Consider the following 25,827-nt stretch of genomic DNA (forward strand, 5'->3'; position numbering starts at 1 on the left):
TCGGTGGTACGAATCTCAAGGTGTCGCGTAAAAATGTATCATCCAAAGGAACAAGAATCAGTATGTAAATTCATCGGAAATGCATCCACGCAAATCTGTTTATAGCCGAGATTTGGTTACGGCCGCACGGCCACAGCTCGCCATTCGCGGCGAGAATAGTGCGACAGACGATCGCGACGTCGCCGGTGTGTAGGCCGAAAGCCGCCGCACACTGTTCGTGGTGTGCTCAGCGCGTTTGTTGAGCGCAGAGTAAACGACTTGTGTTCAATGCGTAGGAACCAAGGCCGTGGTAGCGGCTCACGCATTCATATCATCCGTAATGAAGCGCTAGAGTGTTCGGAACAACCAACTTTCTGCAGATTATACGCAATGCACTCTGGCCGGGGAAATATACCCATTCATATTATCCCGAAACTCGCATCAACAACATTTCGATCACCGAGGTACTACTGTTTACAGTCACGCTGGGAGCTAAGACAATACGGTGGCTAAAAAGTGAATGTAACAACTAATGCTTGGAGCTTGTGGACGTAACAGTAGGTCCATTCAAAAAAGCACTGATGGCTAATCACGATAAATATTTTGAGCATTATTGGGTCTAAAAATATTGCTCAAATTAAATACTTTCCTTCTTCCAGTGAAAAAGAAGTATCACAAAACAACAGTGACGAAGGTGTGGTCGCAAAATTTCTAATAAACTCCTCAAGAATATAAATGCCCACACTTTTTATTCGTTTGTTAGTCTGGAGGTGTCCGTGAAGTCAAAGGCTTTTCTGGCCGATGTACTATGTTCCGATTTTCGGCAAGGAGATGTTTCAGCCTGTACTTTCATATGCAGGATTGAATTTCAGCACCCTGAGAGTGTTGGCATTTTTAAATCGTAACAGATAAAACCGACTCGAACACTTGGAGCCACAAATAAGGTGGCGCTTCAAATTTGTTGCTGTAAACAGAGTCATATACTTACCTCCGGTATATTTTTCTAAAACTAGCCTTAATATGAATAGTTTGAAAAGACGCCAGTCATAAAATGACAGAAAGTAATTTTTTGTGCAGGGTCCTTTATTTACATACGGCATGCTGCATGCTCGGCAGTAACATGGCAATCACCATAAAGAGGCGATATTTGTATCGGTCATTTCAGCTGCGCTGATAACTCACAATGACTCTTTAGTGGCCTGGCAAAGTTATTTCGGCATTCTTATAGGAGTGAAACCAGTGCCTAATGTTTCTACCACTGAATTCATATGACCTGTCTGTACACAATCGAATTTGCCTTCCAGGATTAACATGGATATTTGCATACTTAAGCCTGCTAGAAGATATATCCAAGGAATGGGGTCTACTGTTCGAGTATCTTTTTGTGATAACCAGCACTCTGCAGGGATTGGTCATATTCATTTTTCATGTGAGTTGTTCCCCGATATTTATTTATTTGTGCACGCTTCAACCTGGTAAGGCCGGATTTCCATGTGGGAGTAAAAAAAAAAAAAAAAAACAGCGCTAGGATAGGGGCCATTTGGTTCTGCGTGTTGATTTCAGCGCCGTATTAGAACACTGCTAACACATATGAATAAACGTAGAACAGATAGGACGAACAGAGCGCGAAGTCACATCTGTGCAATCATTAGTCATATCTCGTCTAAGTTACTTCAAGTGTTAGTAGTGTTGTAAAAGCATACTGAAGATTAAAGATCGCTGGTGGCATTTGTGACGAGTGGTCTAGGGTTAGTGAGCCCTGAATGTTGAGAACAATTATCCGACACTTGAACGAATAACCCTGCTGCTTTTTGTCCAACCTTTTTTCTCTGTTGGAGCAGGAATGTTGCAATCGCTCATGACTTAAATCAAAATTCCTTTAGCTTCAGAGTCACCTTTTGGTAGATTTCTAAAACGGCAAACGAATAAATAGGAATTGCGGATTTTCGGTGGAATTACATTTTTCCGTCTTCCCCAATAAATGTTCTGTCTAAAGCATAACAAGAAGTTTAGAAACCAATAAGCAATGTACCATGCGTAACTCGGACATCAAGTATAAGTGCGCTGTCTTTTCCTCGCAGATTGCCTACGAAAAAAATGCCAGAGAATTCTGGATCAACAAAATTTTGTGCCGCATGTTGATTTATACAAAAAAAACGAGTTTGGACGATTCTTCTAATAGGACAATGCTATCAACGTGAGGCCACAAGACTACTTCGACGTGATGTTATGAGGTCAGTGGCGCTTTCGTATTTTCGCACAACTTGTCTTATTTAAAATATTAGTTACAGAGAAATTACTTCACTTGAACGCGTTTCTATGTCTGGAGTGGGATCGTAAATTATTCTACCAACACTAATCTCACATTTCCGTCTACTTGCAGCACACGATCAAGATGCTGTTTCGTACTGGCGAGTACAAATTTTCGATGTCAAGTTTGTGGTCACAGAACACGTCGCCCCTGCTCTAGGAACTCTGCCGAGGCAACGTCGAATTATCCACCCTACCTCATCCTTTCTCATTTTGTCCTCAACAAAGATAATCTCTTCTCATGGTTATTCAAAGTCAATATTGAAATCTCATGCGTTTACGAGTTGTATGAAATAAAATGGAAATATAGAGCCATTTTGTTCAGTACCAAATATATATATATATATATATATATATATATATATATATATATATATATATATATATATATATATATATATATATATGAAGACAGTATTTAGCTTGACATTCGCTGCCCTAACCTGCTTGAATCAATATCATCAAGGAAAACAGAGAATTAATTTGGATTAGGAAGGTGCAATTTCTAGCGATCTTTACTAGTGCGACAGATCACGTCACAAGCTTATTCCAGTTCGGTTTGAAACCTAGAATATGTCGCCCAAATGTGAACACGTTTTCCTATTACAAAACCAATTTAATGTAAAAGTTTATATTGTGACGCACGTCCCGCGTTCCTGTACTGGAGGAACATGACGTGTTGTAGGAGATGCTGAAAAGGAAGAGGAACCTGTGTTGGTTAGCTCTTGGTGTGCTAACATCCAGCGCATCTAACAACCGCCATGAAAATAAACCACGTAACAACGGTCGTGTAGGTGCTGGGTATCGATCACTACGGAACACTGGCAGCGGCAGCGGCACGGGAAAGGCACCATCTTAAGAAGTTTTTCTCTGCAATTGCAGATATGAAGTTTTGACATCGACTACAACCGTCTGCGTGCACGTGTGCTGGTTGCTGCGGAAGATAACGTCATCCAGGACTGCATCGCTACCGGCCAGCGGACACGCCCACCCATCGGACGAGACTATAAAGAAAGCCCAGAGACCTGCGGCTGTCACACTGGCAGCGGCAGCGGCACGGGAAAGGCACCATCTTAAGAAGTTTTTCTCTGCAATTGCAGATATGAAGTTTTGACATCGACTACAACCGTCTGCGTGCACGTGTGCTGGTTGCTGCGGAAGATAACGTCATCCAGGACTGCATCGCTACCGGCCAGCGGACACGCCCACCCATCGGACGAGACTATAAAGAAAGCCCAGAGACCTGCGGCTGTCACACTGGCAGCGGCAGCGGCACGGGAAAGGCACCATCTTAAGAAGTTTTTCTCTGCAATTGCAGGTTAGTTGCTGCTCTGTTAATATATCTTCCCGCTGTCTTCTTTTACTGCTGCTGCTGCTGCTGCTGCCAGAAGTGTCGCTATGCCCCTTGATGAACAGTGTGGGTCATGTGATATGCAACTCGAGGAACTTGATTCCAAAATCGACTGTAGTGACTGTAAATCTGTCTATCACACGGGAAAATGTGCAGGAATTTCGGATGCTACTATCAAGTCAAAAGGGGAGCAGTATCGCAGTGCGTGGCGTTGCTCAAATTGCAGGCGCTCGAAAGGTCGTGCTCCACAACTCGATAGATCCAGCATTGATACGGATGACCAAGATGTTCGTGCACTGCTGAAATCAATCAATGAAAAGCTGGAGTACCTTTTACCGCTAAAAGAAACAGTTGACAGCGTCGAAGACACAATTCAGTACATGAGTGACCAGTACGATGAGCTTCTAACTCGGATAGAAAAGAACGAACGTGAAGTCAAGGAACTGAAACACAGGGTAGATAAGATTGAGAAGCAAGACGATGAAATAACGCAGCTGAAAAACGAAATGGACTGTTTGGAATGGAGAAGCCGAAAGCTCAACCTTGAATTCCATGGAATTAAAGCAATGAAGGATGAAAACCTGATTGATGAGATAAATAAGCTGGCAACTCTAAACAACCTGCCACAGCTTCAGGAAAGTGACATAGTGTCCATTCATCGCCTGCCCTCAAAGCAAGATAAGATACCTGGCATTATCTGTCGTTTCGCCAAACAATCAGCAAGAGACAAATGGTGGCAAAACAGGAAAACACTGTGCCAAGGAAATGACAGCATTTTTGTGTTAGAAAACCTGACAAAAAGGACACGTACTCTGCTTACCGAAACAAAGCTCTGGGCGAAGACAAATAACTACAAATACGTATGGCACAACAACAACAAGGTCTTGGTCCGGAAAGCTGATGGGCAAAACGCGGTGGTCATTTCCTGCTCTAGTGACCGCGACAAACTTAAACAACAGATCAGCTGAACACTAAGAACACTATGGCACCTACTCACTCGTATGTATTGCCACACACTTTCAACCATCACTTAGGTACAGCGTTTTCGAAGGCTTTCAAATGTTTTCACTTAAACATACGTTCTTTTACTCGCAAGGAACATGACTTACAACTCTTTTTTGAGCAAACAAAGCAATCCTTTGACGTCATTATGCTGACAGAGACTTGGTGTGTTGACGATGTGAACATCTTTCGGCTTCCATTGTACAATACTTTCTACCTGAATCGATCAACAGGTCGTGGTGGCGGAATATGCACCTTGGTTAAAAAGCCGTCTGCATGTGAAATATTGAACCAGTTTTCAGTAATAACTCATGACTATGAATTTTTATCAGTGATACAAAACAATACTGTTTTCGCTGTTTGCTATCGCCCGCCGAATGGTTCCGTTGCATCATTTTTGGAGTTCTTAGAAACTTTTCTCGTCTTTATAAATGAAAACAATTTCAATTTAATTTATGGCGGAGACATTAACATTAACATGATGAAGAATGATTCACCAAAACTTGGGTTAGATACTCTCTTGGAGATGAATGCGTGTTGGAATACTATCAGTCTTCCTACCAGAGTGACCGAGAATTCGTCATCTTTAATTGACGTATTTATTACGAATTTAAGTTCTGAAGTCATTAATGCTGGCGTCTTCGCATCGGATCTCAGTGATCACTTGCCGATATATTTATGTTTCAAGGGTCACGTACGAAACAAGGAAACAAAGACAAACCATTTCATTCAACTAATAACAGATCAGACTCTTTCTATTTTTCGTGAGAAGATAGCTCAGACATGTTGGGATACTGTATACGATCTTAAAGACGCAAATTTGGCTTACGAGGCTTTTTTCAGCCTATTGAAAGAAAGTTATGACATTAGCTTTCCTTTTAAGTGCATTAAACAAAAAAAGAAAATACGTAAACCATGGATTAGTGCAGAGCTATCTGCCAGAATACGGAGAAAGAATGCATTATACAGTGAATTTATAAAGACAAGAGACCCCGAAATATTTCAGGCTTTTAAAAAAATTAGGAATCGTTTAGACAAAGATATAAAAAAGGCCAGGCGAGATTACTATACACTTTCTTTTAATTCACTGGTTCCACGTACGGCCACAATGTGGAAAAAACTGAACTCTTTGTTGAATTGCAATAATCCTGAGGAAAGGATACAGAGCTTAAAAATAAATGGTCTTGAGTTAGAGGGAAAAGCACTTGCCGACGCTTTTAACGAACACTTTGTTAAAATTGGAAGTAACAACGCACCAGACATTGATCTTGATGGTATTCCATACAACTCTAGCTCTATATTTTTGTATCCAGTAAATGAGGGAGAGATAATTAGCACAATTCACAGTCTAAATAATAGTACCGCTAAAGATATTGATGGTATCCAAATAAAACCCATCAAATATGTTGCTGACCTTCTCTCTCCTTGTCTTACATATATCTTTAATATCTGTATAAGCGAAGGCACGTTTCCTCGAACGATGCAGATAGCGCGAGTCGCTGCGCTCTTTAAAAAAGGCGATAAAAACGACTTAGGAAACTATCGACCGTTATCAATCCTTCCCGTCTTTTCAAAAGTCTTCGAAAAAGTTATTTTAAAGCGACTATCCGAATTTGAGCAGAAACATTGCCTGCTGACTGATTGCCAGTATGGCTTCCGTAAGGGTTTAGGCACACAACTCGCACTGCTACAACAAAAAGAACACATACTAAATCAGTTTGAAGAAGGAAGACTTGTGTTAGGAATTTTTATTGACCTGTCAAAAGCATTTGACTCCATTAGTCATCAACTTTTAATTAAGAAACTCCAACACTATGGCTTTCGTGGTAAAGCCGCATCTCTTTTATGCTCCTACTTGGAATTTCGTAGACAAATAGTCGTCATAAACAACCACAGTTCTAACCCATTATCTATTTCAGCAGGCGTCCCACAGGGCAGTATATTAGGACCATTTTTATTTAATATGTACGTGAACGATATTGTGAATATTGATGCAACCGTGAAATTTATCATGTACGCGGATGATACCAGCATATTATTAACCGGTAAAACTAGTGACGACCTTGTTGATGCTGCTAATTTAACATTAATAAAACTAGACGAATGGACGCGTAAAAACAGCCTGACGATTAATGCAAACAAAACAAAAGCCGTATTTTTTCGAAGTAAAAACAAAAACCTAACAATACAAAAGTCTATCTACTTAAATGCCACTCCTCTCGAAATAACTTCCAGTATTAAGACATTAGGTGTTATCTTTCAGCAGAATATGTCATGGGATGTCCACGTGGACAGTATGCTTATTAAGCTGGCACAGGTAATTGGGCTAGTATACCGCAATCGTAATTTACTACCACCAAAAATCTTACTGTTAATTTATAATACCCTATTCTCCTCCCGACTCAATTATTGTCACTTAGTTTGGTCTACGACAACTTATGGAAATTTGCAGAAGCTTCACAAGTTGCAGAAAAGGTTTGTAAGAGTAATAGAAAATCTGCCGTTTTATTCACATACGTACCATCTCTTTCCCAAATACAACATAATTCCTGTTACCAAGCTATTTGATTATATCCTTTGCAAGGCAATTAAGAATGAAAACGCCAGCAACAGTTCATTTCTACATCGTCTAGCCAGGTTACAACAAAACGCTACTACACGCCAGACACGTTACACGGAGCTCTGGAAAGTAAGGACGTTTCGCACAACATACGGCCTACAAACACTACAGAATAAACTACCCCGGTTACTAAATGATTTAAATCATAAACATATCCAACTTGAAAAGGTGACGTTCAAAACACTCCGCCGGTATTTCAACATGTACTAGGACACTTCGCTTGCCATTCCTGTTTACTCTGTCACATTGTTGTTTACCCTGACTGTACCGCTTGTCTGTATTCACTTTGATTTGAATTTTATTTGAAGCAAAAATGTGCTTAATTTATCTGTTACTTTCACTAAACTCATTGCCATCGCACATGAATGTTCCATTGCTTTTGTAAGTGCTTTCTAGCTTCATTCTAACACATTTTCTGTATAATTTTATGTAGTTTTTATGAGTGATTGTAATTGCAGATGTTTTCATGTTTTGTTTCTATTTTCTTTTTGGATGAGACATGCCGTTTCATTGCGCCTATGATGCTGTCAAGTGTATAGGGGGGCCTCCGGCTTTGTCAAGCTGTCGCTTGTGACAGCTTTTACTGCGGGTCTCCCGCGCCATGTATTCATTTGGCGCAAATAAAACCATTATTATTATTATTATTATATTACGGAACCTCTCCAACACCGTCGAAGCAGAAGAATAGCTGGGCTACCCCCTGTACGGACGAAGATGGCGCAAGCAGGTGTTTCAACGCAGCCAATGCCAGCAGCTCAACCGACCACTACACAGCCCTATCGGGAACCCGGGCACTTCTATAGCAAGCCCTGGAAAGACGTGGATGACTGGCACACCGACTACAATCGGATAAGCAAAAACAACCGCTGGGATACGAAGCCCAAGGTGGCGAATGTAGTATTCTTCCTTAAAGAAACGGCGCTAATTTGGTTTGACAATCATGAAGCATTCCTTACCACCTGGGATTGCTTCATGGAAGAAATGAGAACGGGATTTGGCAGTGCCGTTGCTCGAAAAATCAGCGCCGAACAGACTTTGGCTCAGCGAGCGCAAGTACCGGGGGAGACCTGCACAAAAAAACAGGCCTCAAGCTGTGCAGAATAGTTGAGGCTCGTATGACTGAGGAAGACAAAGTAATCCACCTCCTCAAAGGAATAGCGGAAGACGTGTACAGCTTTCTCATCAGCAAGGATGATTTGAATACCACCGCTGATGTAACACAACAGTGCCGGACGTTTGAAGGATTGAACCGACAACCTATCATCCCGAAACTTGGTAGGTTGCCGAATGTCAGAACTGTCGCACGTGTGGATGTGCCTGAAGCGACGAGCATGGCAGATACAATTCGACAGATTGTCCGCGAAGAGCTTCAGAGGCATTATGATATTTGGGGCCACGCCAGACCCGTCTACAATGGAATCTCTTCGGCAGACAATCGTCCAACCTCTGCCTGTTATGCTCCCTCTGATACATCTCCTTGGGGCATCCGATGGTCTTCTGCTCATACAGAAAGAAAAAAAATAGGCGACAATCCCTGGCCATCCATCGCGCGACGACGCGGCCAACGCCTGTCGCTGCCGCTGGTGCACATCGCACAGAGCGAAGGACCTCAGCGACAGAGACGCGCTTTCAGCCTTGCTTTGTTAGCACCGCCTCGTCGTTTGGTAAATGAGTACAGTTACGCTATATCCAGTTTCTTGCACTAAACAGCAACACTGATGAAATTTCTTGAAAACGCGTCGAGACCCCCCCCCCCCCACCTCCCCCCCCCCCCAAAAAAAAAAAAAAAAAAACGGTCCCAGCGCAACGGCGTGCTACTATAGTGCGATGCAGATATGATTGAAAGCAGTGACGTTTTTCTGCAACTTTCGAAAATTAGCAATATCTAGTCACACTAGCCTTTTTTTTTCATCACTTCCCTACCAAGCTGTTACTAACCGTCTCGATGCGCTCTATATGCACGGATCAGACGAAGTGACCGTCTGCAGGATTTTCGCTCCATACCGGACTAGGGAAACAAACTTTGCATGCAAAAAAACACACCCAAAAAAAACAACGAAGGTGAGAACCCCAAAGCATTTTGCGATCGGCTGCCTCGCGAGCTGGTTCCAGGCACATGAGCGATTTTCTAAAAACCCAGAACCTGGGCGACAGCGTCCAGCGGCAATGCTTTAGCGGTCCTCAGCCCACCGCGCATCGTGCTGCCGCGCGACACATGCGGTTTGCGCTTTATCGCACCAGACAGGAGAAAATATGCTTTTGCCCGGACTCCGCCGACTCCGCCCGAGGTCACCAGAGGGAACCCGAGCGGCCAAGCCACGCGACGGCTCTACGCCGTGAATATCCGAAGTTGGCTTTTAGGGCTACGATGCCACGCAGTTGTTTACTTTAGGAAATTAGTACTCTGCAAAACAATAACGGTTTAACTTGAAATAAGCTGCAAAATGACCGGGATCAAGTCGCGCACACTTGAGAACCACTTCTGAAACGTTAATAACGTAATAAAGATGCTAAAAGAAGACATATCTCCCTAGCACATGGCTTACGCACCTGCAGCAACAATGAAACGTAAGACAACGCTTGTAATTTAAAAAATGCTCAATCTAAGAGGCTAATATTTTGCTCCAATATACACAAAGGCTTTATGAAATCTGAATGAGTCAATTTGAAAACTTACATGGAATATTTCTTGAAGAGATAAGCATTTTCCGTGCGCGGTGCCACCGAACGTCAAGCCGAGCGCATGAGTGGCCGTTGGATGAACGAAAGAACGGAGCGCCCTCTTTAAAACAAAATACAACTGTCGCCGTCATGCCGGCTAAGCGATTGTCGCGTCACCCTTTGGGCTTTGTAGTAATCGCTTTTTCAGAGCTCGATGGCCTCGGTTTTGTACCCTCCGTTTAGCAAGCGTTTCCTAGACAGCAGGACTTGAGCCAGCCTTGAACGATGCGCTGCTGCTGCTGCTGCTGCTGCTGCTAATCTATGTAGGGCTCTGTGCCAGCAGTGAAGCGCGTCGTTGCCCTGGAGAGGCGCCTAGCTGCTTTGTTTACAACACCCAAACCTGTTCAAGTTGTATTTTGTGACTGCTGTGTTCTACTACGAATAGTTTACTCACTTTTAGCATACCAACGAAAATGTTTTTATACAATAGTGCTCAATCGAGCGGAATATTACAATCACCCTGAAATGAGGATTTGAAGCAAGTTTGTTGAAAATTATTGAGCTAAGCATCTTAGTACCACGACTTGTCACCTCCTTATAAGCTAGTTGCATACGATGTTTACGTTTTTTCTGGTAACAGCCAGTTGTATATCCGCACCATCAGCATCATTCTATCTGCAATATTAGTGGTTTGTTGGCCCGATTCATTATACGCGCTTGTTTCTTTGTCAAAGTTTAGTTTCTTGCGCATATTTTATTGGCCAAGAAAATGGGTTAAAAGCACATTTCTCAACGCAACCTGTTATGAGAGCCCAAAAATATTTGAAAAAGTCTCCAGTGAGTTTACATGTGGATGTTTATCTCCGTACACAATATTTGTATAAAAATAACTACATTCCCCGCGCACACCTCTAACTGTTCCACTATAGAGCTAGAAAATACATCAGCTTTGTTACCGAATTAAGCCTAATTGTAAAACAACGACTGCTTCATTTAATTTTTGAACTAACGCCACAGTTATTCCTGCTTGCCATACGTAATGAAAGTATTGCTCACTTGTAGCATACCAACGAAAATGTTTTCATGCAATGGTGTTCAATGGAGCGGAATATTTCACTCACCCTGAAATAAGGATTGGAAGCAAGTTTGTTGAACATTATTGAGCTAAGAATCTCAGTACCACGACTTGCCACATCCTTATAAGCTAGTTGCATACGATGTTTACATTTTCGCTCATAACGGCTAGTTCTATATCCGCACCATCAGCATCATTATATCTGCTAGATTAGTCGTTTGTTGGCCCGATTCATTAGGCGCTTGTTTCTTTCTCACAGTTTAGTTTCTTGCGTATATTTTACTGGCCATGAAAATGCGGTAAAAGCACATTTCTCTATGCAACCTGTTGTGAGAGCCCGGATATGTTTGAAAGAAGTCTGCAGTCTGTTAGCATTCGTCTTTTTATTACTGCGCAATTCCTTCCCCTGGGCGGCGGCCGTCCGCCCCTTGGACCCTGAGTGGTGCGTCGACCCGACCACCGCTTTGGCGCACGTGCGTGGATTTCGACGCGCGCATGCCAACTCGGACCTTGCTCACATCGCATGCGGTGAGAGAGTGCGATCCGGGGAACGACAGGAGTGCGAAGTGCGCGAGGACGGGGTTGAGCGGTGCGTCAGCACGGAGAGCGGGCGCTGGAAAACTGTGCGAACGAGCGTGTGCGAAACAAAGATGTGTAGTTGTAATCCAGTTGTGAGTTGTTAATATGCCCATTGTACTTTTTCGTATTTTATTTGTGTTTCCAGTTTTTTCTTTCACTTTTTTTACGTTTTAATGCTAACAAGTCAATTTACATGTAGGTGTCTTCTCTCCATGCACAATATTTGTAAAAAAGACAACTATACTTCACCGCGCACGCCTGTAACTGTTCCACTACAGAGGTAGTTAGAGAATGAATAAGCTTTGATACCGAATTAAGCTTAATTGTAAAACAACGACTGCTTAATTTAATTTTTGAACTCAACAGTTATTACTTCTTGCCATACTATGTAGCACAAGCATTGTATTGTAGTGAACGACGACGGAATCGCGAAATTGGGCGGCTAAAGAAAAGCGGAGAAACGTTACAGGCCTTTTTTTTCGCAGTTGTGCAAAACAAAACAAATTCTAAAATTATGCTATCCATGAACTTGGCATGCCGTAGGAACAAATGTTGTTCTGCTGAGCTGTCGTTTTTGTATACTGGCTGCTACACGAAGCTATTTTGTGTTCATATAAAATTCAGTGTGACAAAGCCCCGTGCCGATATATTTCGCTTTTCAAGTTCTTGGGAAATATGGAAGCCGGCCCGCCGCCGTGCCGCGGGCGACTCTAGCTGGCTCTGCGATCATTTTTGCCACTGCAGTGATTTAATATTCGCGGCTTGTTTACAAAGAACTGGCGTACTCGTTTGCCAAATGAGTGTTTCAAGATAATCATAAAGTATTTACAAGTACCGTATGTGTGCGATATTCCATCAGGGATTAATGCGCCATAGTAATTGCCGTGGTACTTTTTATTATAGAAGTATTCGAAGGTCTACTCGTTAGCAAAGCCTAAGACGTAAGTTACGCGAGCTCTACGTATGTCAAATAGGTATATAAAAGAAATAGCACCTTAAAGTACAGCGGCTGACGCATTGCTTCGTAAAGTCCCGCCTGGGCGGCGGCCATGTGCACCTGAAACCACCCGTGGAGCGTCAGGGCCTGCGTCTTGGATTGCATTGCACAGCATGTAACCCGACAACCCCACCTGGAGAGCGCATCCACTCGGGCAAGTCGGCGCCGCTGTTGTTGTGTCTCTGCCGTTCATGTTTGTGTTCCTTTGTTTGTAACACCTCTACATCAACCGCTGCCGAACTTGTAGCCATTCGGGAATCTATTCGCTATACATGTGGGGAACCACCTCAAAAATGGTGTATATTCACGGACTCGAAGACTGCATTACAAATTTTGGAAAACTTCTTACGCCACACTGCCTATCAGTCTGGCACTAAACATTATGGAGCTCATCACATCTGCCCAGCTCCAAGGCCACGTGATAATGTTTCAATGGATCCCTGCCCACTGCGGCCTCCATGGGAATGAGCAGTCCGATGTTGAAGCGAAAAGCGCACTCATCAATGGCTTCCAAACAGCTGTACCTTTTTCGAAAGCGGATACGACGTGTCTTCTAAAGAGTTGTATGAGTATTGCTACAGCAGCTTACTGGGCTCAACCAGACGCCCGACACATCCGTCTAAGAAGGCTCGATCGAACATTTAAATTTAATGTTCCGCGTGATATTCCGCGTCATCAGGCATGCTTGATACATAGACTTCGTTTAAACGTGGCTTTCACGCGCAAGTACTTACATTTAATTGGACAGATGGACTCCCCGGAATGTTCAACTTGTGGCATCCCAGAGACTGTGGACCATGTATTATTGGTGTGCCCAAAGTATGCGAACGAAAGAAATTTGCTAGCTGCTTCCTTGAAGCGTTTAGACAAGAGGCCTCTGTCGGAGGAACTGCTACTGGGCGCTTGGCAGGACAAGGGGAAGGGCGTCCAGGCAGTGCGTGCTCTTTGCCGTTATTTGAGCGCCAGCGGACTTGATTTGCGCTTGCAAAGCAAGCTGCTGTGTCTGTATATATATTTCATATGCCTTCTCTCACATCGTCATCCATCATGACCTTCTTTCTTCTCTCCTTCCCCTTCCCCAGTGCAGAGCAGCAGGCCAGATTTGAATTATTCGGGCCAACCTCTCTGTCTTTTCCTTTCAATAAATCCATCTATATTTCAATGGATCTAGTAAGCAGAGAACAGAGCGTCCATATTTCGGCGCGAGTGTGTGCGATCGCTAGACTCGAACAGAAGTGCGCGGTGTGCCGTCAACAAGAGCGGACGCTTGAGAAAAAAAGATGTGCGAACGAGTGCGATAAAAAAAAAGGTGAAACTGTAACCGAGTTTATTTTTTTTCAGTATAACCTTATTATTATTCATATTGTGATTGTACGTGAAGTGTTTTCACGCCATTTTATTTTTTTTCTATTACTTCTTAGAAAGACAAGAAAACAGAAAGTGTCTATACGGTTTGCCATATGTGGGAACGTCCATGCATTTGCGGACCGACGTTTAATTTACCGCTCAATATCCCGGCTTTAATTTAGATCAGCATTGGTAAATCGTTTAAGCGAAAGTATGTGCCGCGACGCTTCGTATTCGTATAGCGTAAACGGCCTAGTTTATTTTTAAAGAGTATTTCGATGGAAGCGCGCTCGCCATAGTCGATCTGAGTCCCGTACGAGTATTCATAGGCCGACGCTTATCGCTCCATAATAGCATCGCACTGCATGCGCGTCCTGTGGTAATCGCTTATTTGAAGCCACTGTTGTTAAAACTAATACACTCGGTGGCAAACAAATTCCCTAAACCTTTTGGAATTCTCTTCCCAAGAGCAGCAGGAATCGCCACGGAGCAGCCACGGAAGAACCTAGACCATTGCCGAATAGAATACAAAAAATAGCAACCATTGCCTATGCACGATACATTACATGTCGTTTTGATGATTTCTAATCTCGTGGTCGGCGTGGAGCTAGTTATCGCCGCCGCCATCCTGGCGGACCGGCAAGCGATTGTGATCTTATTGATATTTAACGCCGTCGACCGATCGTCGGTCTCATCCAAATTCGTCACAGTATATATATGGATTAATTACAGTGCAGCTTAAGTCAATGAAGATCTAGTGTAAAAGAACACGGTGTAACCCCAAGCAACATCAACAACAGCTAGGTGGGCTTAAAGCAAACACGACGGAAACCAGCACCGCGGAACTATAATTATTTAGACACAAGATTTCCGAAGCTTTTAAAATTGCAAAGGTAAGTGGAAAACATGGATTATAACAGCACAGTTAACGAATCGAAATATTAAATGAGCCTGCCAACCGCAAAAGCACGGTCATGCGAGGTTTCCCACAGAATATTTCCAGCTACATGCTAATTTGCATCTAATATTGACCGTAGCTGAAATAGACAAGACAATGTTGACTAAAGTGTATGCCAATGCATCTGACTTTATCGGGACATGGTAGCAGAACTGACAGTATTGTACAGCATATGCCATATATTGGCCAACATCTGTGGAGTAACGGCTAATGCTGTTAGGTATAGCCATCCTTATGAAATGGCAATGCCAATTCCGGTGATAAGTAAGGTATGCCAGTGTATATCTGACACTGGCGGGCCATTGTAACACAGCTGACATTATTGCCCAGCATATGTCATATCTTGGCACACGTCAGTGGACTGATGGCTAATGCTGCCCATTATAGCCATCCTTATGAAATGGCTATAATGGGCAGGTGGGGTTGTCGGGTTACATGCTGTGCAATGCAATCCAAGACGCAGGCCCTGACGCTCCACGGGTGGTTTCAGGTGCACATGGCAGCCGCTGTTCACAGCTTGTTTAGAGGAAGTATTCAGAGACTTGGAATGGGAGCAGTTAGGGATAAGGGTAGATGGAGAATACCTCAGTAATCTGCGATTTGCTGATGACATTGCCTTGCTAAGCAACTCGGGGGATGAACTGCAAATAATGATTGATGACCTATACAGAAAAAGTAGAAAGGTAGGCTTGAAAATCAATATGCAGAAGACTAAGGTAATGTTCAACAGCCTCGGGAAGGAACAGCAGTTTACATTAAATAGCGAAAAACTGGAAGTAGTAGGCGAATATGTCTACTTAGGACAGGTAGTAACCGCAAATCCGGACCATGAAAAGGAAATAACAAGAAGAATAAGATTGGGATGGAGCGCATTTGGCAAGCACTCGCAGATTATGACTAGCAGCTTACCGGTATCGCTCAAGAGGAAAGTATACAACAGTTGCATCTTGCCTGTACTCACCTATGGGGCTGAAACGTGGAGGCTAACCAAGAGAGTTCTACTTAAGTTGAGGACAACCCAGAGGGCTATGGAACGAAAAATGGTAGGGGTAACATTAAGAGATAGAAAGCGTGCAGAGTGGGTCAGAGAAATAACTCAAGTTACCGACATTCTAGTAGAAATTAAGAAGAAGAAATGGACATGGGCAGGACATGTAGTGCGAAGAGAGGATAACCGATGGTCGCTGAGGGTAACAAACTGGATTCCAAGGGAAGGAAAGCGTAGCAGGGGGCGGCAGAAAGTTAGGTGGGCGGATGAGATTAAGAAGTTCGCAGGGGTCAAGTGGATGCAGCTAGCACAGAACCGGGTTAAGTGGAGAAATATGGGAGAGGCCTTCGCCCTGCAGTGGGTACAATCAGGCTAATGATGATGATGATATGAAATGGCAATGCCAACACCGGTGATACGCCGGATATCCAGGCGCATCATAGCCATCCTTCTAAAATACACCACCGATATTGTGGGAGCATCGGATATGACGGGCCAATTTTGTTATCATTTTAAATAGGTACGACCAGCATTGCTTACCAATGGAATCCTGCGGGCCAGTGTTGGACGTGTAATAGAATGGCACAACCAATACCAGCCATAAGATGGCAGCGCTGGGCCTACATAGGGCTGATCTCCGCCAGCTCACTGAAAATATTGGCCCAGGCTCTTGTGCTGCATAGGCATTCTTTCTCTTGGCAGTGCCCTCAGGTATCAGAAGACGTTGATCTCAGCCATGGTGTGCCCTTCTTGACTCCATGAACTTCTTAATTTTTGCCGGCTCCCACAATGTCTGGTGGTCAATGCGAGTGACCTTCTCGCTCCCCATCAAGACGATGGGCACGTTGGTGCCGACGCGACGCACATCGGATGTCCACTTCTCGGGGATGTTCCCGAGCGAACTGATCCTGAAGATCGCGAGGATGACATCCATGTCAGGGGTCCTCCGACATGGTGCACCATTCCTTGGGTGCCACGACCTTCTGTTTCATCTTGGCCAGCTCACGAACTGTGTGTGGGCCATTGCGGATGTCTTTGTTCCCCACTGGGGTGATGGACATGCTGGGGCAGAAGTGACGCACCTCGGGGGTCCACCTCTCGAAGATGTTTCCCAGCGAGTCGACGCTGAAGGTCATAGGAATGGCATCCGTGTCCGGGTAGGACAGATGCCACAGCCAATCGTAGTCCTGCCCTGCTGTGTACGACAGTGCCAGTTCAACCTGTTCACCGTCGAGGTCGATTTCGGCGACGTCGTTTTCAAAAACAGTTGGCACGAAGACCTCAGGCTGATGCTTACTGAAAACTATCAGGAGGCACGTTTTTCCGAAGGCGCCGTCGCCGACAATTACTAGTTTTTTCCTGATAGCAGCCATCTTTGGCCGCTCTTACGATGGAGGCGAGATGCACTGCCTGAAGGGCTTCATCTTCTCTAGTGACCAAGGCAATCCTGGTGATGGAAGTGCTTCTTGACCCATCATGCGTACAGCATGGCAAACAAGGTTTTCTTTTGAATTGCAGCTGGTACTGACGGTGTGATCCGTGTGCTAATCACAAATTTCGTATTACTTATTTTCATAATAAATTAGGTATAACTGTTTAACTCTTTCATGAACTTGACAGTTTTCGATGTCTGTCTTTGTCAATAGCGTAGTAAAATACAGTGATCCTTTCCATTTGTAAATATTCATCCATATTATGTTCAACCCAAAATTTTAGTGGTGGAATTTTCAATGTTTCCCCTCATTATATGGTGTATTTAAACACAGAATTTTTTTCGAAGGTACGGAATCAAATACGAACAGAAATAAAAGCAAAGCAATTAAAAAAAGTCGTGGTTCAGTGGTTTAGGTGCCCGTCTCGGGTGCAGGAAGTGGCCAATTTGAAACTCGCCGCCGGACGCCCACCGGTAAAAACGGGAACAAGCGTTCCCCGGCCTGGCGCCCGGATCTCTCAGCGGTGTGCGCTTGGGAGAGGCACTGCTAACCCTGCTGTGCACCTCTTCGAGTGGTGGACTTTCGAACACAACCCTTCGACCTGCAAAGGTTGGGGTGACGAGAAAAATTGACACAAAAAAAAGCTGCCCATAATCGTCTTTTGCCGCGCCAGGCGGACTTATTAGAGAGTTTTAGCTTACCGTGATCCGCAATCCGCTACTGGGATCCGCCACCGCGCGTTCCACTGCGCATGCCCAGACCCCCCTTGACGCCGACAGATGGCCACACATACTGGTTGTCGGCACACAGACCTGCCGCGTCGGGACCAATCAGCTTGACCGCCCCGCAAACGCGCGGTAGAGAACCACGGTGGCGGATCGCGGATCACGGTAAGCTAAATGTCTCAATTGTTGTCTGATGACGGAATGAATTACTAACCCATCAGAGCAACTATTTGGGACTTATGACCCTTTCCCAAGCATTTGACCCAAAGAGCCGAGCGCCAGAACGGGGGAAACCTTGTACCCATTGATAACCATTAGGTACCGAGGCATCGAACCCGGTACCTCCCAAATGCGAGGCGGCAACACTACCACAAGGCCCAAAAAAACAATTCCACTGAAATAAAAGCCAAACAATTATGCACAAAATATACACGTACCGGAACCCACCTCACATTGAGCATATCCCTCACTGGCACCCTTGAAGGTCTCCTGGTATACAAATTCTTGCAGCTAGCAAAGATCTTGCAACTAAGTCCTGCAAACACTCCACTGAAAGACATCAGAGAAGCTGGACTTCAAGGCAAGGACACTCAGACGCGGCTATTTTTCAATACTCCGACATGTGCAGAATGAAGTGACTAACATCGCTGTGCCCACTTAATCTTATAAGTTCTTCCCCATTGCGAATGGGATCGAGCGATGTCCACCAGCATCATTATCGCTTGCGGGTCTGGCAGCTGTTATGCTGCTGTAGCGTGAACATTAGTATAATTTGGAAAGCTAAACATTCATGCAATTTTTCTCTAGATTTTTAATATATAAGTAATGGCCATAATACTACATTCGAAATATATTTCAAGCCGTGTATCCCACGATTATTTCCCTGGTTGTAGATTTGATGTTGAGCTAGCGGCACCTTCAATAAATATCTTAGGCTGTATGCACCACCCATAAATTTTGAGACAACAGCTTATTGCGCATTCACTACGATTGTTCACAGGACAATTCCATATTGGCCATATATGCTTCTCTCTGTGGTATCTGTTAGGCAATCAGTTTCTCAATACCTAGGTGTCTTTAGGAGCCAGGTGAGAGATGAAGCGTATGTTGTTTTTTTTTTTTGTTCTGCAGAACTCAAGTGTCGCCCTTGTTATTGATCCCTAAAAAAGGCTGATTCCGTCGAGTACCTTGACAATTCATTTTGCTTCAAAATGCAAATTTTCCATGTAGCCGGAAATATATCCCAAATGACGCAAACAAATCCTTTAAAGAAGCTTACGCTCACTTCTTTTCGCTGAATATTACTATATTGTTTCCAGCGGAGAGGCCAAATTGCGCAAAGGAATTCACGTTTTCCGGCCGCCTGCTGTGCACGCGCAGAGGCCCATTTCATAAGGCGAATACATTAGTAGGCTACGTTGGCGCCGGAAGTGTCCGCAAAACGTGTCGCGGGAATTTGGTCCCCCTGGGACGTCAGCAACAATTGACGTCAACTGTCAATGACCGGATAACAGTTCTAAATCCTGGTATAAAGAGTGCTGTGTCCCCAATGAGTCATCAGTCATCAGTCATGTACCATAAGTGTCACCAATATAAAGAAAACACTGAACTAATATACGGTATCCTGGATGTTATCATACTGTTAGAAATAATCAATAAACGCTGCACTGACGCGTGGGTTTGGTGTAGAAGAAGAAAGAAGATATGCAGTAGAAGTAGAGGAAGTGGAAGTGTAGGGCTATCCTTTCTCTGTTGGGGTTTGCCTGAACACTGAAGACCAATTTCTGAACGGGCACGATCTTTCTGAGCTCGCTTGACGATCGGCTAAGTATTGGGTTGCTGGTCCTGGTTTTGTCTTTCCCCTTTGCTTGTTTGGTTCTCTGTTGACTAACGCACGTGGTGACGGTGTCAATTTATAGTAATGTCGACGCAGTCCCTCGGCCAAGGGAGCTCCCCTTGGTCGGCTTCCCTTCTGACCAATCATCTGCCCTTGGAAGCTTTTCAGAGCTCCGGTGTCCGCGACATCCCTGTGGCGCTCGCTCCTAAGGATGGTGGCACCAATAAAATGATCAACCCAGGAGCTGCTCGAGTTGCCCTTCAGGAAACCACTTCCTTCTACGAAGGAATAGCCGAGGTGCGCCAGTTTGGTCGTGGCGGGATTCTTTGCCGTTCACCAGACCTGTCGTGTATAAAGGATCTACTAAAATGCTCTACTTTTGCATCTCATCAGGTAAGCAGTTTTATCCCTTCGCACCTGGCCTGCACAAAAGGTCTAGTCCGAGATGTAGATTCCTTAATAAGTCCAAAAGAAACCCTTGACCTTCTTTCCGCTGCAGGCGTTGTTGCGGTCTATCGCTGTAGCCGGGAGGTCATAAATATTCGGGTGCCTACAGAATCGGTTATTGCTACCTTTGCAGGCACAGTCTGTCCATCGGAGATTAAAGCGTGGCCTTTAATATTTAGAGTAGATCCCCTACCATCAAAGCCTCTGCAGTGCAGCAACTGCTGGCGTTATGGCCATACTGCTGGCGGTTGCAAATCCACTTTGCCGTGTTGCAAATGCGCCGATGCCCATAAAGCACACTTATGCTCTGATCAAAATGTCAAATGTCTTTACAGCGGACTTCACTCAGCAAATTCTTTGGAATGTCCTTCTAGAGCGCATGATATGCAAATTCTGGAGATTATTAACCGCTAACATTGCTCGAGGCGTGAGGCAATTCAAGAATTTAAAGAGAGAGCTCATTGGTATGCAGGTGTGTCACCTGTTCTGGAGCATCATTACACTCCTCGATGTCTAAAGCCAAATAACTGCTGTCAAAGCAGCCATGAGCAAAATGGTGGATAGGATTGTGACAACAGTCTCAGAATGCATATCCAACGTTCTGGCAGCTCACAATTCTCAGGCTGTGCAAACTGCTACGGTTTCTCCTACGGCACCTGGGCATTCACTGTCAGTGCAGCACTCATTAGCTGCAATATCTTGCTCGCAAAAGGAGTCTCTTTCAGCATCAACTATGCAAAATTCCGACAAGTCAGACGAGGCTCATGATGCAATTATGGGAGAGACAGATACGCGAATTCTAAAACGCAGTGAATCCCCGTTGTCAAACCCGTCATCACCTCGCCCACAGACAAAATCAAAAAAGCAACACCTAGGCTCTAAACCAAAGGAAAACATTTTGGGGCAGGCTGTTGCTGCTGCCCGGATTACATAAACATAGGAACGTTAAAGCTTGTTCAGTGGAACTGTAGATCTCTTCTTTCAGCTACTGCAGATTGTTTTTCTTTCTTTAAAACAGAATCCAGTCATAATTGTTTTGCAAGAAACTTGGCTTACAACTGAAAAACATTTTCACTTACAAAATTATCGATAATTCCGACAAGATCGGCAGTCAAGAGGTGGTGGGTTACTAATTCTAGTTTCTTCAAAATTTTGTCTTAGGGCTAAGATTTATTTTCAATATTCTACTTTAGATTCCAAATTATTGGCTTTAGATTTTGAAATTCCAGGGTTCAGTCCGTTTACATTAGCGAATGTTTATTTCCCTCGTGGTGTTCAGGACACCAGATCTCTACACCACCTAATAGTTAATTGTCAAAATTCGGTTATTTTGGCTGGAGATTTTAATTCGCACCATGTTTCGTGGGGTTACAAGACGGATCCCTACGGCGAGCGTCTGTGGTATTGGCTTTCAGACAATAACCTTCTTAACTGAATTCTGGCTTACCACCTTTTGTACGTGCTCACAGTCAATCTGTGATATACTAAATTGGTCGTCAGTTGGTGGTGGCACCTCTAGCGACCATATACCTATTGTTTTCGAGGTTAACTGCCGCTTAACTCCGCCGACATCTGAATTGAGATCATACGTTAATTATAACCAGTTTCACTTATTTTTGATTTCGTCTCTGGAGTCAGTGGTTGAGGCTACGGAAGAGTTAAAATCGTAAACATTATGCCAGGCTATTGCATCCTGTCGTAAGAATTGTGAATTCTTAGTACATGCATCTAAAGGAAATACATCAACAAAATGGTGGAATGCAGATTGTCCGCGTGATTATAGAAGAAGAAAGGCTGCATGGAAGAAGCTCCTTCACAACCAGTGCCCCCAAAATTGGCATGATTATAAATTTTTTGCAGCTTCATTTAAACGCACAGTCGCACAAGCGAAAGATAATTATGATACTGAGCATTTCAATTACCTTCCACAATCTAACAACCGACGTGCACTTTTCAGGTTTTTAAAATCACGGAAAGATTCCTGTCTCAGAAAATTTACCCTCATGTGTATCGACTCCTAAAGAAGCTCTTAATACAGTAGAAAACATCGCTAAAGGTTTAGAAAAGTGTTTTTTGTCAACACTTCCCAAATCCCCTATGTTTGTAGGCCCAGTAGATAAGGTTAAGGATGTCCCTACAATTACATTTTCTCAGCTTTCTTCGATTGCAATGACACTGCCAGCTGCTGCGCCTGGCCTTGATGGAGTAACATCAAAAATGTTAGATCCTCTTTCAGGTGTCTCTAAATTCCTTGTTAGAATTGGTAAATTACTCAATTATTCATTCTTGGATACCTGGTGACTGGACACTAGCCAAAGTGATTCCTTTAATGAAACATAATGGTGGTGGCTATACTTTGGACAATATCAGACCAATATCTTTAACATCAAACTTGGTAAAATTAATTGAAAGGGTTGTACTCCAACAGGTTACCGAGTTTGTGGAACAAAAACATATTCTTAGTTTCTGTCAAATCGGACTTCGCGCAAAATGTTCAATATGGAATGCACATACCGACCTTGAGAGTCGAATTCTTGCGTGGCGCCAAAAAATGCATGCTGCATTGGTGACTGTCGATATAGAGAAGGCTTCTTATAGTGTAGAGCCCCGAATTTTATTGCACAGATTAGAAACTACGTTTTTCACAATATTTAATTGTGTGGATATCTACATTCCTACAAAACAGACAATTTTACTGTTCATTGAATGGAGTGCATTCTGGCAGATATCAACAAACCAGAGGTGTCCCTCGAGGGGCAGTTCTCTCGCCCGTGCTCTTTAACATTTTAATGAGTTCAATTCCCACTCATCAAGATGTTCGCACGTATGTCTATCCGGATGACATCGCGTTCTTTACGGCTGCACCTGACATTCAATCCTCAACAGGCGCCTGCAATTGTACCTAAGCTCCCTTCAAAATTGGTTATGTGACTTAAGATTTACAATAAGCGTTAAAAAGTGCGCTTTCCTTGTTTTCCAAATTCAGGATCCGGTAAATCTTTCTCTAAGATTTAGGCAGAAAATGATTCCTCAAGTTAAGTCTTTGAAATATCTAGGGGTGTTTTACGATGGACCATCTGGCATAGAGGGATCACATTGAACATGTTGCAGCGAAGGGGGCTCGTGCTGTGGGTATGTTGCGCAGGTTAAGCAATCCAAGGTCTGGGATGCGGCGAGACGCACTTTATGTGATTTATGTTATGTATATCCGCCCAATTAGAGAATTTGGATCTGTGTTATTTTCTGGTTCACCTGCTTACAAAATTCGTCCGCTTGCTCTTTCAGAGCGGGAAGTGCTTAGATTATGCCTTGGGCTCACCAAATTTGTGGCTAACAACGTATTATACCTTGAAGCTCGAATACCACCGTTGTTAGCTAGATTACAATTCCTGACTGTCCAGACGTATCTAAAATATATGAATCACAATTCCACCGCTCCCTATCAATTTCACCGCTCCCTAGCCAGACTCCTTTTTTGGAGTCGGATGGCCTCGGTTTCATACCCCGCAGGTAATTCTACTGCAAAATCTGTTACAACCTTTGCATGTAGTTCTCTCTAACATCCTTCCAACAAAAGTAAGTGCATCGTCGGTTCAAATTTTCTATGATGACATTTTCCCAAATAATGCAAAACACTTATCACCTCACATTTTAAATGGATTATTAGAAGATAATTTACAGTCTTCCCGTTAGCCTAATGATAGCAACTGATGCTTCTCAGTTTAATGAAAAAGCCGGCGTTGGAATATACTGTCCGCTTTAGACTGGGCATTTCAGTCCGTCTTCCGGATTTTACTCCAATTTTCCAGGCGGAGTTGCTGGTGGTGGTGCTTCCTCTGCGCAAACTAGACCCACCTTACTCAACAGTGGCTGTAATTACAGACTCTTATTTCTTGTGCTTGTCGCTTTCTTTGAATATGGATTCGCCAATTTTAAACACCTTTCTTTCATTGCTCCCCTCACATTTTAGCCTCGTAAATATTATGTGGGTACCAGGCCACAGTAATGTGACAGCCACTGAGATTGCTGATAGATTAGCAAAAGAATCTCTGAATAGCCCTGTGTTGCCCATCCTCCCGGCAACACCGTACATAACAGCAGCACGATTTCGGAGGCCTGCCTTACTAAGCACGCAGTCTGGATCTGTTTTATCATCGGATGACTACCTGCATCTCGAGTATTCTTGGAATAGGAAATCATGTCAATCAAGGCAGACTGAGGTCTCTCTAACCAGGCTACGCTGTCGTATTCCGCCCTGAATTTCTATATTCACAAGTCTGGTTTGGCGCTTTCCCCGTCTGCGCATTCTTCGAGGAACCGGAAATAATAGGTAATTTCTTGATATTTTGCCGCCGTTTTACTATGAAGAGAAAACAGTATTTAGAGAAGCCGTTACAACAGCTGGATCTTAATTTGAGCCGCCAAATTTTATTATCGTTCGATGCCACCATGCTTGGGTACAGCCACAGGCCTGTTTTTAACGCCATTCAAAACTCCTTAATAGAAACAAAATGCCTACCTTGCTAATATGCTTTGAATTTTTAATCTGTACATATAAATCTTAGTATTCTCCTACTGCGTGCGTTAGTATTTACTCTTTTTTGTTTTGGTTTTTCATATTTACATTGCCTTCTCTATTCCCTATCATTTATTTCTATTTATTTTTGCGATGTAGTTATAGATCTCGAAATCTAATATCTCTGCACCCCAGTTCTTGGCCGATTCCCCTGTGCGGGTATGTGCAATCAAATTAGAGGACAACAACAACAACTCCAGGTATCAGAACACGTTAATCTCAGCCATAGTGTGCCTTTCTCCGGACGCCACTGGCTTCTTAATTTTGACCGGGTCCCACAGTGTGTGGTGGTCATTGCAGATATCCTTCTCGCTCCCCATTACAACGATGGGCACGTTGGTGCAGACGCGACGCACATCGGATGTCAACTTCTTGGGGATATTCCCGCGCGAATCGATCCTCAAGCTCGTGAAGGTGACATCCATGTTTGGGGACATCCGACATGGTGCACCCTTCCTTGCGCGCCACGAGCTGTCTCATCTTGGCCAGCTCTCGAACAGTGCGTGGGCCATTGCGGATATTTTTGTTCCCCACAGGGTTGATGGACACGCGGGGGCAGAAGTGGCGCACCTCGGGGGTCCACCTATGGAAGATGTTCCTCAGCGTGTCGACGCTGAAGCTCAAGGCAATGTCCGGGTAGGACAGGTGCCACAGCCGATCGTTGACCTCCTCCCCTTCTGTGTGCCACAGTGCCAGTTCTTCCTGTTTACCGTCGGCCTCGATTTCGGCGACGTCGTTTTCAGACAGCTGGTACGAGGACCTCAGGAAGCGGATGCTACTGAAAACTATCAAAAGGGACGTTCTTCCGAAGGCGCCGTCGCCGGCAATTACCAGTTTTTTCCGGATAGCAGTAATCTGTAGTCGCTCTTCCGATGGAGCCGACATGCCTGAAGGACTTCTTCTTTTCTAGTGACCTAGGCAATACTGGTGATGGAAGTGCTC

General features: G+C 44.0%; 1 protein-coding gene and 3 pseudogenes across 2 annotated transcripts in view; 2 read left to right on the forward strand and 2 right to left on the reverse strand.

Moving 5' to 3' along the window:
- LOC146184505 (uncharacterized) overlaps positions 1-2,204 on the forward strand; it is a 217,826-nt pseudogene extending 215,622 nt beyond the window's left edge. Inside the window, exons 24-25 of the transcript XR_014708872.1 lie at positions 1,284-1,408; positions 2,061-2,204. The product of XR_014708872.1 is annotated as an uncharacterized LOC146184505 (transcript). The remainder of the gene's footprint in view (positions 1-1,283; positions 1,409-2,060) is intronic.
- A 908-nt stretch (positions 2,205-3,112) lies between these two features.
- LOC146184506 (uncharacterized) lies at positions 3,113-6,610 on the forward strand. Its single transcript, XM_084609400.1, has one exon. It carries the CDS (start codon positions 3,688-3,690, stop codon positions 4,606-4,608), a length of 921 nt encoding a protein of 306 aa, XP_084465526.1. The 5' UTR covers positions 3,113-3,687; the 3' UTR covers positions 4,609-6,610.
- A 10,192-nt stretch (positions 6,611-16,802) lies between these two features.
- On the reverse strand, positions 16,803-17,291 carry LOC146184507 (ras-like GTP-binding protein Rho1 pseudogene; annotated as a pseudogene).
- A 395-nt stretch (positions 17,292-17,686) lies between these two features.
- Positions 17,687-25,770, reverse strand: LOC146184508 (ras-like GTP-binding protein Rho1 pseudogene; annotated as a pseudogene).
- Between the last annotated feature and the right edge of the window lie 57 nt (positions 25,771-25,827).

This window comes from Amblyomma maculatum, chromosome 7, assembly GCF_055883805.1.
Source record: "Amblyomma maculatum isolate TAMU_Amacu chromosome 7, ASM5588380v1, whole genome shotgun sequence".
NCBI lineage: Eukaryota > Metazoa > Arthropoda > Arachnida > Ixodida > Ixodidae > Amblyomma > Amblyomma maculatum.